Below are 15,262 nucleotides of genomic sequence, written 5' to 3'. Positions count from 1 at the left end.
TTTGAGAATTCACCTATCAGAGTCCAAGGATAGTGGAGACGCCATGGTAATGGATTTACACATGCACAGCTCTCCTACGTATTAAGGCACAGTGTCAGACGGCTGTTCTCATGGAGGGGCAGCTGGAGGTGTCAGGAGAGCACAGAGATCCTCCTGGAACAGTATATGCCTGGGATGGACTGTGAGTAGAGCCTCATAAAGGGAGAGGTCCTCAAAGATGGATTTTCTTAGAGGTAAAGCACTGGGTATTCATAGGCAAAAGAGGACTCTGCAGTCTCAGGAGAGGCAGTGAGGACTCAACTGTCATGAAGAAGGGAGAACGGAGAGCCCTCTGGGTCACCATCTATCAAATACCAGGGGCAGGATGTATAGGCACAACTGGACACAATGAGCATCCTTGGAAATGCTCTGCAGTCCAGGTGCCCTGGACTGTGCAGTCATCTGCAGTCCCCCAGAGGGATTAGAGGTCATGATACCCATTTGGTTGGGTCTGACTCCTACCCCCGGTCACAGGGGCAGTGAAACGTTACCCTTAGCCATTTTATTTCCCCCTCTCCCACCTCCATATCCTTCCCAGCTCTGGATCCTTCTGTACTGGCCATTCTGTACTCAGTGGTGCCTCCAGCACTGAACTCCCTTGTCTACACCATGAGGAACAAGGAGCTCAAGGAGGCACCGAGGAAACTTCCTCAATGGGTACAATGTCAGTGCCAAAACCTGTCCTGTGTGCAGTCACTTGTCAATCCCATGTACCTGGCATGAAACATATGCTCTTCATTTCTTTCTTTCTCAATGTTTACTCTTACCTTCCTGATAAAACAATAATAAATAATTATTTAAAATACAATACAACAATACAGCAGGAGCAAAAGGAGGACTAGGGAAAATACGGGCCTGCTGCTAAATGGGCCTAGAGACCTGGTGAGACAGGACACACAAAAGGCCGACTTTGCCTCAGGCTTTAATGCTAAGAGTGACCCTCAGGAATGCTAGGCCCTGGAGACCATGGAGAAATGGAGAAAGGAAGACTTTCCCTTGCTGGAAGAGGATCTGAGTAGCGCTTACTTCAGCAAACTGGACACCCACAAAACCATGGGCTCTGAGGGGACTCTCTTGCACTGTTCAGTGCCCACGTCTAACAGAGCTCCATGAACTGGAGAAATCGAGTTCCTCCAGTTACACTGCTTGCGGCTCTGGCCCTTGGTAAGCGACCTTCACACATCAGAGACTCTCTGAGCACCGCCTGATAGATGCAAAAAGGGGCTCACATTGGAATGCTGCATCTCGTACTGCTTTCATGCCTCCTGATGGTTAGCTTGCTTCCCTTTACCCCTTCTCTGTTTGCCACACTGCACCATTGCATGTGTCACGATCACGTCTCAAAGTGCAAAAGTGGCAATTTCTCCTCTGGTGTTATTCCTGTGTTTCACACCTCAGACAACTTTTCACCTGTGACCTGCATGGTCAAAGTGATGAATGGGAATAGAAGCAGCTGATCGCAAGGAAGGACCTTGCTCTACCTTCCTTGGTCTTGTTACAGGCATTGCCTGGTTCAGGCTGGGCTGCTTTTTCTTGGAGAGCAGTAAGAGAAAAGGCATCTTTCCCTTCTTTTAAAAGTCATCAGGCAATAATTTGCATCCTGATTGTAACGCACACTTGCTACTCAGGGCCATTAGGGTCAGGGGCTTGGGGCATGCAAAGGAGCACGATGAGAAAGAAGAGCACCAGCACAGCTCTGGGGCACACGAGACGACGGAAAGAACCAGGCGCCACTGGAAAGAGTGGTCTTATTTCACTTATTAAAATTAAGGCAGTTCAGAATGATACATTTAACAAAATAAGCTTATTACACACTGGTTTTAGCATCAGACAAAATAAGCAAGGCAGTGCACCTAGCCATGAGTATACGAGAAAGAGAATAGCGATTAAAAGATACATCACCAATTGCCTAAATATGCCTAAATATGTCATCATCATCCAGATCCGCATTCGCTGGGGAGTCCCTGTTGCGGCAAGGATTTGGAGAACCTTCCCGGGAACTGGGAGGTCTTACGTGGTGCATCCACCCGTGAGGTCTCCAAAATCGTGGCAAGAGTGTCCATCTTTTATAGAGCCGAATCAGCAAATCATGATAACTTGCATTTGGTTTGTGAGTGGTAACATCTGATGTGGCATACTTTCCCTATCATGTGGGATGGGGATCTGGCCAGAGCCCAGGCCTCGGATGGGAGGGTTCCCTTCAAGATCAAAAACAGCCTCACGAGACCTTAAAAAAGCTACAGTTTAATAATCCTCCGTGCAAGCTGGCATGAGCAGTTCTACAGGCAAGTGTTGTGTACTGCAAAGGCAGGGCCATATTCATCTGTAAGTCAGCCCCGACTTGGGCCTGTCGTTCAGGCCCTGGCACTTCAGTTCCTCACGTTCCACTCTGTCGTGATACACAAGGTTATATTTGTCCCCACATTGTGGGGCTTCCAAGAGATTTCTTTGGTAGTAGGAAGCAGCATGAAAAGAGGAAACAGGACCAAAATACAGCTTGGGAAGCTCAGATTGGGCAATAGGATGAAGAAACATCACTTTAAGGATAGTGCAGTGGTGCTACAGGACACTCAGCGCGAGTCTGTCACTACCCATGGTTTTGTGTTTCAAGAAACAGCCACTGAGGATGAAAAAGCTCTCAATGTAGGGAAGGAGAACCTCTTGTGAGAACTTTCTGGGGAAGCAGATTGGGTGTCTATAGTCTGCAGGGACACAGGAGCAGGTCTAGGATGACCTGTGGTAGAGATGGCCAAGGGCGCTGCCAAGGCCCCAACACAATGGGGCCTCTTTACTATCCTCTTGACTATGGCTGTTGTGTCTGTCACCGAGGCCTACCAGGAATCATCAGGACTTCCTCACCCCCTTTATCCTTCTAGGCACCCTGGGAGGTGTCGTGTTTTTGTCCAGCACTCAGCATTGCACATCCTCACCCAAACACTGATGCCAGGAGGAGACTTGGGCAACACATGGAGGAAAGGATCTCCCTTTCCAGGGTTTCTCTGCCTGTGCTTGGCCAATGTGCATTGACAAAACACACCAGCATCAGAGCCACCTGAGTATTTTTTCTACCTAACTATTACCAATGATTATATTTTTTAGCTTTAATCAGCCCCTGGTGAGTTGTTGTAGTTCATGGCCTCAGTGGGATCCATTAATGCTCTAAAAAACTTTAGGGTTTCCTTCTGATTTTGACTTCTCCACTGATTTCTTCAATCTCCTTCCAATAGCTGCAATTCATGGACTCAGCTCCAAGTACTGCATGAAGCTCATTAAAAAGCCAAAAGCCCTGATAAACCAGGGCTCTCCCTGCTATTTCCTTCAACTGTCCATGGCTAGTTGGAGAGGTTTGGGACGTGTAGCTGAAGACAACGATTATATACAAGTATTTCATCTTTTTAAAGTTTGCTATTATTATTCTAAAGAATAGGTGACAGCACACCATCCAATTCATAGCCATCCAGAGTGACTCCTAATGAAGTCTGCACATGTAGGAAAAGCAGTGTCCCAGAGATATGGCACCGTACGAACAATCTTCCTCCCCACCTCCCCAGCCCTACCATTTCCCTCATCGGCCTCTTGGGAATTTAAATCACTCCTGTTGAAAGCTAGCCTTAGTCCACCTAAGTCTGCACTCAATGTTACAGCTCACCTGCCCCAATTCTCGCCTGCTTTACTTAGACAACTGGCTGACAACAGGCACAGAGGAATCTTCTTTTAGTTACAAAGAAACAAAAAAATAAAGCAGAGTATAGTTTCATGGAAAATAATGACCCTCTTTGAATGTATGCTAAGTCCATACAATCCGTACATATAGTAAGGACTTGGCTAATGGGCAGACTACAGAAAGACAGAGCAAGCTTTAACCCCCCTAAAGGGCAAACCAGCCGCTGAGTCTCTGGGTGAACAGAGTATCAGGAGGAGTCACAATGTGTCCAGATAGTGCCCTAAAGGGGATTTTAGAAATTGTCACTTGAAACAGGACATGTGGGAATGGGAGATTTAGGTAGACACACAGGAGACAGGGGAAAGAATGGGCCAAGACCCCCAGCCTGCAGAGCTGGGCTCACAGCATCACTGATGAGCTGCCACAGACTGAAAAACAACCCACAGAAGTCCTTCCTTTGGCAGTGACTTGGAAACCCACATCTCTGATGGGATTCCAGGGAGATGGTGTTTCCCTTCTGTAAGATGGTCCCCAGGACTATGCAGAGATGAGGAACAGCATGAAGGGAGCTTGCAGGGATATTCGCCAGCTTCATCAGCTGCAGAGCAGGGATCCGGTCATCTCCCAAACTGCTGATTGAGTCAAATGAGATGGGGACTGATGAGTGAGATGGGGACTGCTGGATGACCACCCGCAGCCTGGACCTCAGTTCTTGTTCCCAGGGATCCTGCTGCTCTTCACCAAGGCTCCCAGCTTCGGGAGCTCCTTCCCGAGGTGTTACACAGAAACTGTCACTGCAAAGACCCCTGTGGATCCCGGGCTGTGGCAGTAGCTGCTCAGGGCTGGAGGCTGCCACAAGAGTCCTGCCTGAGGGTCCCACCTTGCTCAGGGGACAATGTGGCAGCCAGGACTCCTGGGGCTGGGGCTTCCCTGAGCCCCAAGGCTCCCGTGGGGCAGCTCCAACCCTTGTGTGGGTGCTGGGGGCAGAAGGAGGGAATCCAGGGCAGGTTTCCCTGGCACTGGCTGCCCCTCTTCTCCCCCACGCCGGGGTGGGCAGTGCTGGCTGAGCCCAACACAGCAGCTCACACAGCCCCCCAGGCCCCCACACCAGCACCCCCAACACCAGCAGCCCCGAGCTGGGCTCCCCTCCCAGCCCTGCACAGCCAGGAGCCCCGCGGGGCCTCACAGCCAATGGCTGCGCTGGGCATGATGAGGTCACTGCTGCCGCAGCCCCTGATAGGCCAGCTGCAGGGAGAGGGCGTGGCTGCTGCTTGGGAGGTCCCCGCTGCGGGCAGAGCTGATTGGGCAGCAGCAGGGCTGGCTCTGCCTGGTGACTGTGAGGTCACCGCTCCCGCAGCGCCTCATTGGGCAGCAGCCGGGCCCTGCGGGGCTCTGCGCTGCTGAGATCATCTCCGCGGAGCAGCTGCTGAGCCCGGGCTGGGCTCCTGGCGGGGAAGGGCTGGGGAGGCCATTGCTGCCCTGGAGGGCAGGGCCAGAGAGCTGGGCGGGACGGCGCTGTGACGTCATGTCTTTGTGAGCGCCTGATTGGCCGGCAGCAGGCAGGCAGGCGTGGGCGGTGGGTGGGGGGTCTCTGTGGTGAGAGGAGCTGAGAGGGCAGCAGTGGTTCCTGTGTGGGGAAGGGGGTTGAGGAAGCTGCTGTCTGTGAAGGCCACAGGCAGCAGCAGGGATGTGGTGGGTTTGCACCTGTGAGGTCACCTCCATGTGAGCAGCTGGGTTTGGGGTTTAGGCTTTCGGGTTGTGATCAGTGGCTCAGAGCCTAGTTGGAGGCCTGTAGCTAGCAGTGTACCCAGGGGTCCAGTCCTACTCTGTTTATTCATTAATGTCCTGCAGGAAGGGACAGAGTGCAGCGAGTTTGCTGAGGGTATAAACCTGGGAGCAGTGGCTGATCCATTGGAGGGTTTGTGCAGGCATTCAGAGGCACCTGGACAGCCTGGAGAGTTGGGGGTAGAGGAACCTCATGAGGTTCAACACAGTCTATAACCGCACGTGGGGAGGAATAACTCCATGCCGCAGGAGAGGTGGGGGTTGGCCAGCTGGAGAGGAGCTGTGCAGAGAAGGACCTGGACATCCCAGTGGGCAAGAAGTTGACCCTGAGCCAGCAATGTGCCCGCGTGGCCGAGAAGGCCAATGGCATCCTGGAGAGAGAGGGGATCTTATCAGTTTTTATAAATACCTTAAGGGAGGGTGTCCAAAGGAGGAGGGTACTTTGTGTCGTAGGGGACTGTGTAGGTCACTGCCTTGGAGATGGCACAGCCAGGCAGAGAACTGTCCTGGAAAGCAGTGCCCTCCACTCACCCCTGTTGTTCTCCAGAACTTTCTGATAAATCCTTCAGGAATGTCTCCAAATGGTACCAAAGGATGTGAAGTATTTCCAGTGGGGCACTGGAGAAGTTCCTGTTACTCCCCTGTATGAACAGGCCTCTGCACTGGGCACAGCTGTGCAGGAAGGCATGATGTTGAGATTGGGAATTTGGCATTTTGTGAGGGAACCAGAGTTTCAGGGCTACTTTCAGGCTAGGATCCTGAGCATTTTTCTGTCTAACTTTTAAGCAGAGGTAAATTTTTCATATACATTAGTTTACATGACCAATCAGATCCATTCATGATTCTTGGTTCCATCAGTCCCTTTGCCATGTTACAGTGTGAGTTAATTCTGTGCAGACCTGAAATGGGCCATTGAGGCTGATTTTGCACTTCTGGTGTAACCTTTGCACAACCTCTGGCTGGATTAGACTGCTTTCTTTGCAGCACTTCTATTTTATAAGAAGAGCAGGGCTGTGGAAGGTCAGCTGAGATGTCCTGCTCATAGGGTACATGGCCTTGCATGTTGTTTCCTGTAAAACTAGAGTATAATATAAATTTCCTTCGCAAGTGATCAATAAATTTCTGCAATGGAAGGAGGTTCTGGGAAGAAGATAGGATGTGATGGACTACAGTTCTTGCAAGGAAAGCTGAAGGGTGAGACTGTAGTGTGGCCCTTGTTTTAGATAAACTGCAAGACCACTTGAGTGAAGCAGTTGACCATCTTGCAGCTGAACAGATCCAGTGGTTGCACAAATGCCTTTGACCATGTTAATCAAAAGAGAGTGTTTGCGTCCCTGAGTGAGCCAGACCAGCATGTGTTGGGTAGGGGGAGTGTGGACAAGGCTCAGCTCAACGCAGGGTATAAAAACCGAAATGTAACAAAGAAATAAAAAAGGGGTCTGGAGCTGTTTTCATCGTATTCCTTTCTGGCAGCTGGGGATGCTCAGTGTGGTGGCAACGAGCGTGTTGTAAAGACAGGTTAATGGGAATCCCATTCGTACTGTCCCACACCTGAGTTCTCATCCAGCTGTGAGGCGGTCCCTGGCCAGCTCCATCCTCCCGCAGGTCCCCATATCCCAAGGGAGAGGAACAGGCCAGGCTTGCACGACCTCTCTTGTGCAGCAGAGCCCAGCAGGTCCTGCAGCCCAGCTGCCTGCGGAGCCCTGTGTGGGGCACAGCCTGGGGTGGGCAGGGACCGGCTGCCTCAGGCCTGACCCTGCTGAGCAGTAGCCCCCATTTCCCTCCCTCCTTCCTTGTGCTGTGGATGTGCTGGCAGGAGGACTCCTCATTGCCCTCCCCTCCCCTCGCTCTTTCCAGCTCCAGCCGAGCTCTGCATTTCCTCTCTCCATCCCTGCTGGCACAGAGCAGGTCTCAATGCTCCCCCGGGGCAGCCCATCCCCTCCTGCCCTCTGTGCACTCCCACCCCGGCACCCTGAGCGCTGGTGCTGCTGCCAGGGCAGAGGTGGAGGATCCCCTGGAGCGGCTCCGCAGGGAGCTCCCAGGGAAAAGCTGTGCCCAGCCCCAGTGTGGCAGAGGGGGCTGCCCTCTCCCACCCACCTGGTGGTGCCAGACCCACCTCAGCCCAATCCTGAACGGCTCCAGAGCAGCCCTGGAGGAGCTGGAGCTGCCTCAGGCCCCGGGGCAGTCTGGAGGCTGAAGGGTTTGACATGGGCACAGCATTTGTGGTACTAGAAGCAGGAGGAGAGCAGGGGAATTGGGGAAAAGACCCTGGCCCTCAGCTGCACAACTTTGGCACTGGGCAGGAGATGCCTTTGTGGGGGCTGGTCTCCAGGCTTCGGGGATGCCAGCTCGAGGGTAGGAGCACCAGGGTCTTCATGCAGAATGAAATTCCAATGCTTCGGGATCAGGGGATGAGGAAAAAGATGTCATGGAGTTGCAATAAGATGTTGTAATAAGAGCTGCTGGACCATATCGACGGAATAGAGCTTGGAAGGACAGCATGGAAATGAAGAGAGCGGCTCTCAAAAGAAAAAGTTCTGCTGCTCTGCTGGGACATGTCTCCAGGAAAGCTGCCGCCCTCACAGGAAGGCTGCTGTCACTGTGGGGATGATACTGTCAAGCATGGGGTCTATCCTCACAAACTGCTGTCCGAGTTCCCTCCTCTCCAATGTTCCTCCTCTCCCACATGTTGAAGCTCTGTAGAGGGAAGGGACCAGCCCACAGTGACACGTGGCTGTCCCCTTGCAGGAGAGGGCTGTGAGATGACATGCTGACGGCGCCTGGAGCAGCTGAGCTCTCCTAATGGACAGGGGACCCATGGTCTCACCCCATCCGTACTTGTCTGAGCAAAACTCTGTGCCTCGGATCTCCCTTGGTGCCAAAGCAGGAGGAGACACTGCACAGGGAAACTCTCCTCACTGCACTGAGGCACACGACACCTGGGGGAGCTCTGACCAGCGGGCTCTGAGGTTGTCCCTCTCTGCTGGTGAAGGGGGAAGCAGGGCCTCCTGCTTCAACTGAGTCTCTGGAGAAGATACAAATGAGAGGAATCAGTACTCAGAATTTGTGTATTCACTTATTTATTTTCTATTTGAATGCATCAGAAAAAAAAAGAGTCAGGAGGAGAAAGGAAAAGAAAGGAAAGGGAAGGGAAGGGAAGGCAAAGGAGGGGAAAGGAAAGGAGGGGAAAGGGAAGGGAAGGGAAGGGAAAGGAAGGGAAGGGAAGGGAAGGGAAGGGAAGGGAAGGGAAGGGAAGGGAAAGGAAGGGAAGGGAAGGGAAGGGAAGGGAAGGGAAGGGAAGGGAAGGGAAGGGAAGGAAAGGGAAGGGAAGGGAAGGGAAGGGAAGGGAAGGGAAGGGAAGGGAAGGAACAGCATAAAGACTTGATGCCAGATAGCCTGTAACTGGTGAGTGGTTGTGCATGGCGGAGTTATTGGTGCTGACATTGGACCCATGTAACCAGTTTCCTCAGGGCATCCTTGAGCTCCTTGTTCCTCATGCTGTAGATGAGGGGGTTCACTGCTGGAGGCATCACCGCATATAGAAGAGCCACCACCAGATCCAGAGCTGGGGAGGAGATGGAGGGGGGCTTCAGGTAGGCAAACATGCCTGTGCTGAGAAACAGGGAGACCACGGCCAGGTGCGGGAGGCACATGGAAAAGGCTTTGTGCCGGCCCTGCTCTGAGGGGATCCTCAGCACAGCTCTGAAGATGTGCACATAGGACACCCCAATGAAAACAAAACACCCAAAGGCTAAACTAAGGCTAACCCCAAGAAGCCCTACTTCCCTGAGGAAGGAGTCTGAGCAGGAGAGCTTGAGGATCTGGGGGATTTCACAGAAGAACTGCTCCACCACATTGCCTTGGCAAAGTGGTAGGGAAAATGTGTTCCCGGTGTGCAGGAGAGCGTTGAGAAAGCCACTGGCCCAGGCAGCAGCTGCCATTTTGACACAAGCTCTGCTGTCCAGGAGGGCCCCATAGCACAGAGGTCTGCAGATAGCAACGTGGCGGTCATAGACCATGACTGTGAGGAGAGAAAACTCTGCTGAAAATAAAAAAAGGAAGAAAAAGACTTGCGTTGCACATCCCAAGTAGGAAATGGCCTTGGTGTCCCACAGGGAACTGGCCAAGGATTTGGGGAGAGTGGTGGAGATGGAGCCAACATCAAGGAGGGAGAGGTTGAGGAGGAAGAAGTACATGGGGGTGTGGAGGTGGTGGTCGCAGGCTACGGCTGTGATGATGAGGCTGTTGGCCAGGAGGGCAGCCAGGTAGATGGCCAGGAAGAGCGAGAAGTGCAAGAGCTGCAGCTCCCGCATGTCCGCAAATGGCAGGAGGAGGAACTCACTGGGGGAGCTGCTGTTGGGCATTCGCTCCTTCAGGCCACTGAAGGACTGACAGAGGAAAAAGAATTGTCGAGAAATCAGAACAGATTTCCATGTGTAAATCTTTCTCATAAGCCCTCCTCTAGCTCGCAAACGTTATGAAGTCAAGTCTCAAGTCATTGAGGTCTGTGTCTTGAGCTCTGGTTGGTGCTGGGTGAGTTTTCCGTGAGGACACAGAAATCCCCAGCATTCCTACTATACTCTGAGTAAATGGCTGTGGTTATAGAGGGGCAAAAGGGATCACTATAACATTAATGCAGAGTGAGAAGAGCTGACCTGTTCCCAGCTGCCCTGTGTTCGCACCTCTGATGCAGAGGAAAAATTCACTCATTTTACCATAGAAATAAATCACTCCATGGAGTGCAGAGGAATCCAGGTTCAAAGTGCAGATCACCCAACCCAGTGCCCTGTCTCAGAGTTCCTGAGGGAGGTCTCAGTCCTCCTCTTCAAGCCAGAAGCACATTGGACTTATTCCATCTGTTCCCATGCACCTGCCCAGCAGCAATTCCAGGGCCTCAGTACCTAGAGAGCTTCTCCATGGAGCCCCTCCATAAGACTCAGCTGTAATGGGGGAGCTGTGCCCCTCTGGAGGGCAGCTTGCAGCCCAGCCAACAAAAATACAGAGAGAATGTTTTAAGGATGAGGTGTCCTCAAGGGAGAATTGGCTCATTCCCAGACCCTCACAGTACCTGGCTTCAAGCAGCACAGGGCAGAGGGGTATGGGGCACCTCACACACAAGGACATATCTGCATGGCAGGACTCACAGGGTCGGTGTCTGGACTTCAGCAGAAACCCCCTGCTCAGAGAGTCCAAGGGACGGACACGAGCTGGTGCGAAGCACAGAGCAACACCCCGATAGCTGTGCTGAGGGAAGCAGGGCCAGTCAGGGCTGGGGAAAGAGAGCTCTCAGGAGTGTCTCCTTCACGTCCCTCTGCCAAGGAAGTATGGTCTGGATGACCATATGAAATGGATGAAATATGGTCTGCAGCTTGCAGAGCAGAGGGTTGTGCTGGTGTGGACAGGAGAGGAGGTGCTGGAGGTGACAGTTTCCTCTCAACCTCTGGCCATGACGCTGCTGCCTGGGGAGCCATCCCCTATGGGAGCTGTTCCTCCATCCCTACGTGTCTGCCCTATTTGTGCTCACAAACCCCATCCCACCTGCTGGGCCCTTGGCTCTGCCCTGCAGACACCCGCTGGGGCCAGGATCCTGCCCAAGGCACCTTTGTGTTTGCAGGTGAGACAAACCTTGCTGAAGCTGGAAAGGGGATGCTGGCTCTGTCTGTAGGCTGAGGGGTAGGTGAAGGCATTTGCTGAGGTCCTCCTACTACTGCTCTTCTATCAGTGTCACCACCTATGAGCCTCCATCCCCTGTCTAAATCTGTCAGATCCATGTCCATTTTATCCCACCCAAAGAGAATAAAAGTGAGAGCACAGAGTCTTGATGACTCTTTTCTATCAGGAGTTCCCTGCCTTGGTGTTCTTGATGAAAAGTAGCCTCTGATATGTCCCCAAGGCAGAAAATACAAAATGGGAGGCTCAAGCTACCCTGCTGGGGGTTTCTCTTCTAACCCAGAGCTTCTCCCCACAGCGCCATGGGGAGCTCCCCAGGGAGGCTGAGTGCTGACACTCACAGGTGGCAGAGTCACTGCCCCGGGCTCACAGCACCATGGAGCACAGGGACACTGCTCTTAATTACAGCCCTGGGCAGACCCTGGCTTCACACCCTGCAGCCAGCAAGAGGACACTATACACTCCCTGCATTAGAGTGCCAGGAACGCTGCTCTGAAGCATCTCCCCATTTTCTGCACAGGAGAAAGTGAGAGAACGATCGTTAAAACCCCAATCTGTAATGGTTTGGGGTCAGAAGACCCCTCCAGGAACCTCAGCAGCATTGCCCTCCCGCCAGAGACTCACCATGTCAAGGGATGTGATGATTTCTCCACCAGTTCTCCTCTGTCCTCCCACTCCACACGTCCATTCCCCTCTCGCTGCCTTCTCTCCTCCCCTGTCCGCAGCAGCAGGCAGTGCCCGCAGCCCTGCTGCTCTTGGCACAGGAGCCGCTCCTGCACTCGGCTGTCTCTGGGCAGTGCTGCCAGGCTGGCACGAGCTGCCTCCGTCCCAGGAGCCTGGCCCCGCTCAGGAGCAGAGGCCCAGCTGAACTCACCAATTTCTCTGTCCCTTGTGTTCCCTCCTCCTGGGAAATGTTTGTTAAGTAAACTAAAATAATCACTTGTTGTCCTTTCCAACTGAGTGGAGAAAGAATGATTCCCAACTTGCCATCTATTTCATCAGAGGATGACTATCCATGCAAGTTAAAAAGGTCCCACTCTGGAAGTCCCTAGTTAGTAAGACCCTAATAGGCAGGACACCCAGACAGGGGCAAGAAGGGGGCTCATGGATTCAGATGAGTCAATCTGGGCATCCCATGCTGGTTCTGAAGCCCTTGGTCTGGGATGGGATTCACATTCCTCCCCTGAACTCCACAAACACACAGAAGGTGGGATTCTGCCTCCCCACGCTGAAGTGTGCACAGCACTGACATCTCCACGGGAGCTCCTTCTGTAAGCTCCCCTTGTAATCACTGCTGATGGAGGGGACAGTTGAAGAGTGACTAGAGTTCAACTGGGGACAGTTGAAGAGACAGTGGAGGTACCAAAAACCTGCCCATGTCTGTTTGCTCTTAAGAAGCAAATCTCAGACCCACATTCTCATGGAGCTCCAGGACAAGACCAGGTGGGGAATGTCCTTGGCCATCTCAAATGAGCCCAGGTGCCTTTCACTATTATGTGAGCACCATGCAGTACAAAGCAGAGACCCAGGCAGATCATCATAGTGCAAAAAGTTAATATAATTCAGGGCAGGCATATCATTCAGTGACATCGGAACAGGCTGGCTGGGCCAAGACAGATGCCTGCGTTGTCCAGCATAACCAAATGCCTCCTCTAGCATGGGATCTATGAGAAGCCATGTCCCTTTGGAGTTGGAGCTGGGCAAGCACCTCAGGACCTCTCGGGTTCGCTACCAGTGCCAAAACAACTGGATCCCACCACTGCCTTTAGGCCAAGTCCATCCCTCCTACAGCCAAGCGTGCTCCCTAAATGGGAGAGGCACATCACACCAAGGTGTCTGCTCTGGTCTCTGGTCTCTTAACACTTCTTGCTTTTATCAAACAGAACCTCCTTTCACCCTGGATGATATGGCTGGGCTGATGGCCTCAGGATGGCTGGATCATAGACAGCTCCAGCCCAAGAACACTTTCAATGATGCCTTTTCCTGCCTGGATATTGGCCCAACTCTGTCACAGGCCCCAAGGTGCTACAAATCGGCTCAGGCAACAAAGCCCTCTCCTGCCATTTCCTCAGAGTCACACTATGTTTTTCCCTGGCCTTGGGCACTGCAGGCTTTGCTCTCTTAGTGGGAACCTTCTTTCACCATTGCACTGACATCTTCTCTCCATGCCAGCATTTCTCTGCTCTCAAGTGGGGCCATTGCACACACGGTGTCCTTGGCTCTTGGTAATAGGGTCTACCATGACCAATCTGTCTTCTGTGCCACATCCTGATGTTTTGCATCACAGATATATGGAAATGCCTGTAGCCTGGCAGGAGAGCTTAAGGATTTGGGGGATTTCACAAAACTACTGTCCATAGAGCTGTCTCTACAGAAAGAAAGCATGAAAGTGTTAGCAGTATGGACCAGGGCATTGAGAAACTCAGAGGCCCAGGCAACTGCTGCCATTTCAACACAAGTTCTGCTGCTCAGGAGGATCCCATAGTACAGGGGTCTGCAGATGGCCTCAAAGTGGTCATAAGCATGACCACTTTTTCACATGACTATGTGAAAAAAACATTCTCTTGAACTCAAGAAGACAGAGACCTGTGCAGCACATCCCAGGTAGGAAATGGCCCTGGCATCTCTAATCGCTAGAGAGAGAGGGTAGGAGTCAGTAATAACACCTTGTAATGCCTGAGGGGCTGGGGTGGTCCAAGGCAAATGCAAGGGTCTTCAAGTTCTCTTGGAACCATCCTGAGAGATGGACATCTTTCCCAAGCACCAGCTGGTGGACATAGGGGCAAGGAGGGTATCCTTGACCACCTGAAATGGAACCAGACATGTGCATTTAGGGCATGTGAGCTCAAATCAGAGCAAAGCAAAGTGACACACACGCATCCCTGCACGGCAGGCACCTAAGTTCAGTCCAAGGTCTCTAGAGCTGTGCCAGGTGCCTGGTGTGCCCATTACAGCCAGCCATGGCTGGCAAATACAGCACAGCACCTCCAGGAAAGACCCAACATCCTGGAATGGGTGCAGAGGGCAGGAACTCTGAGGCCTCTCAAGGTGGTCCAGGGGCTATGGACCAGCAACTGAGCACCAACACATGAAAGGAGGAATCAGTAATGGGAGACACATGACACTGGGGTCTCTTTTCATGAACCTATGTTCTTAAAGGCTGATGGGTCTCCTCTTCCTGAACCTTCTTACCTGTGGTGATCCTGATAGTGAGTATGCTACTGATGTCCTCAATGTGGCCACATGAAAGGCTGTCCTCATCCAGAATGAACAGGAATTTTCTCAGCAGCAACTAGCCCTTCCTGGACATCCTCTTTACCTCTGTCACATGCCTCGAGGTACTTTAGAGTCCCCTGGGGCAGCAACTCCTTCTCCTGTTGGGGCTGCCTTACCCAGCTGGGCTGGCCTGGAAAGTTCCCAGGAGAGGAGGAATGTCACTGCAGTTAACTGTGCCAGGGAAGCACAGGGGAACATAGCAGTGTGCTTCTGGGAGCCATCCTGCCCTGTCCTTCAGGCTAGTCCAGTGTGACAGATACAGGTGTGCTCACCTAGAGCACCTGCACACGCACACCCATGGTCCCTACGGCACTGGCATGGCCTTTGGGTGCCTGGTACCGCTGGTTATCCCCTTTCCCATGCTTGGTGGCCTGCTGGGGCCAGCAAAGGTGATGCTAGTGCTGTCAATGGGCAGAGTGGGTGAAGGCACTTTTGGAGCTTCCTCACAACCTGCTGATTTCCCTGTTGGCCTTGGAGTCTTCAGTGAGTGCCCTTGGATTGGCCTTTGTTCTGGCACAGCGATGCACAGAACTGGCCTCCAGCAGCAGCAGCTCTGCACATCTGAGCATGCACTGATACAAGAAGGAGAAACATGTCCGAAGGATTCAGGTTTTAATTCTGCATTTCAGGTACCATAATTCATATTGCTTTCATGTACCCTCATACCAGCTTAAGACAAGCAAGAAATGGAGAGGATGAAGAGCAAAGAGTCTATTTTCCTTTTTTTTTTTTTTTTTTCAGCAGGAGCTGGAGGAGAACCTGGAGCTGAGCTTAGAGCAAGGCAGCAAGACTGCATGTTGTCACATTTCACCTGGAAGGAGACTGTTC

The 15,262-nt window shown here is 52.4% G+C and overlaps 1 protein-coding gene across 1 annotated transcript; it reads right to left on the bottom strand.

Moving 5' to 3' along the window:
* Nucleotides 1–8,916: 8,916 nt before the first annotated feature.
* LOC148593214 (olfactory receptor 14A16-like) lies at nt 8,917–9,852 on the bottom strand. Its single transcript, XM_088531722.1, has one exon. The coding sequence runs from the start codon at nt 9,850–9,852 to the stop codon at nt 8,917–8,919; it is 936 nt and encodes a 311-aa protein (XP_088387848.1).
* Between the last annotated feature and the right edge of the window lie 5,410 nt (nt 9,853–15,262).

The sequence above is a fragment of the Tinamus guttatus genome, unplaced genomic scaffold (genome assembly GCF_059628265.1).
Source record: "Tinamus guttatus ecotype Peru unplaced genomic scaffold, ASM5962826v1 Tinamus_guttatus_pri_ptg000426l, whole genome shotgun sequence".
In the NCBI taxonomy this organism is placed as follows: Eukaryota; Metazoa; Chordata; class Aves; order Tinamiformes; family Tinamidae; genus Tinamus; species Tinamus guttatus.
This window is presented reverse-complemented; position numbering and strand designations above follow the sequence as displayed.

Coding starts and splice junctions, on each gene's coding strand:
- LOC148593214 (XM_088531722.1), bottom strand. CDS start 9,852: ATGCCCAACAGCAGCTCCCCCAGTGAGTTCCTCCTCCTGCCATTTGCG.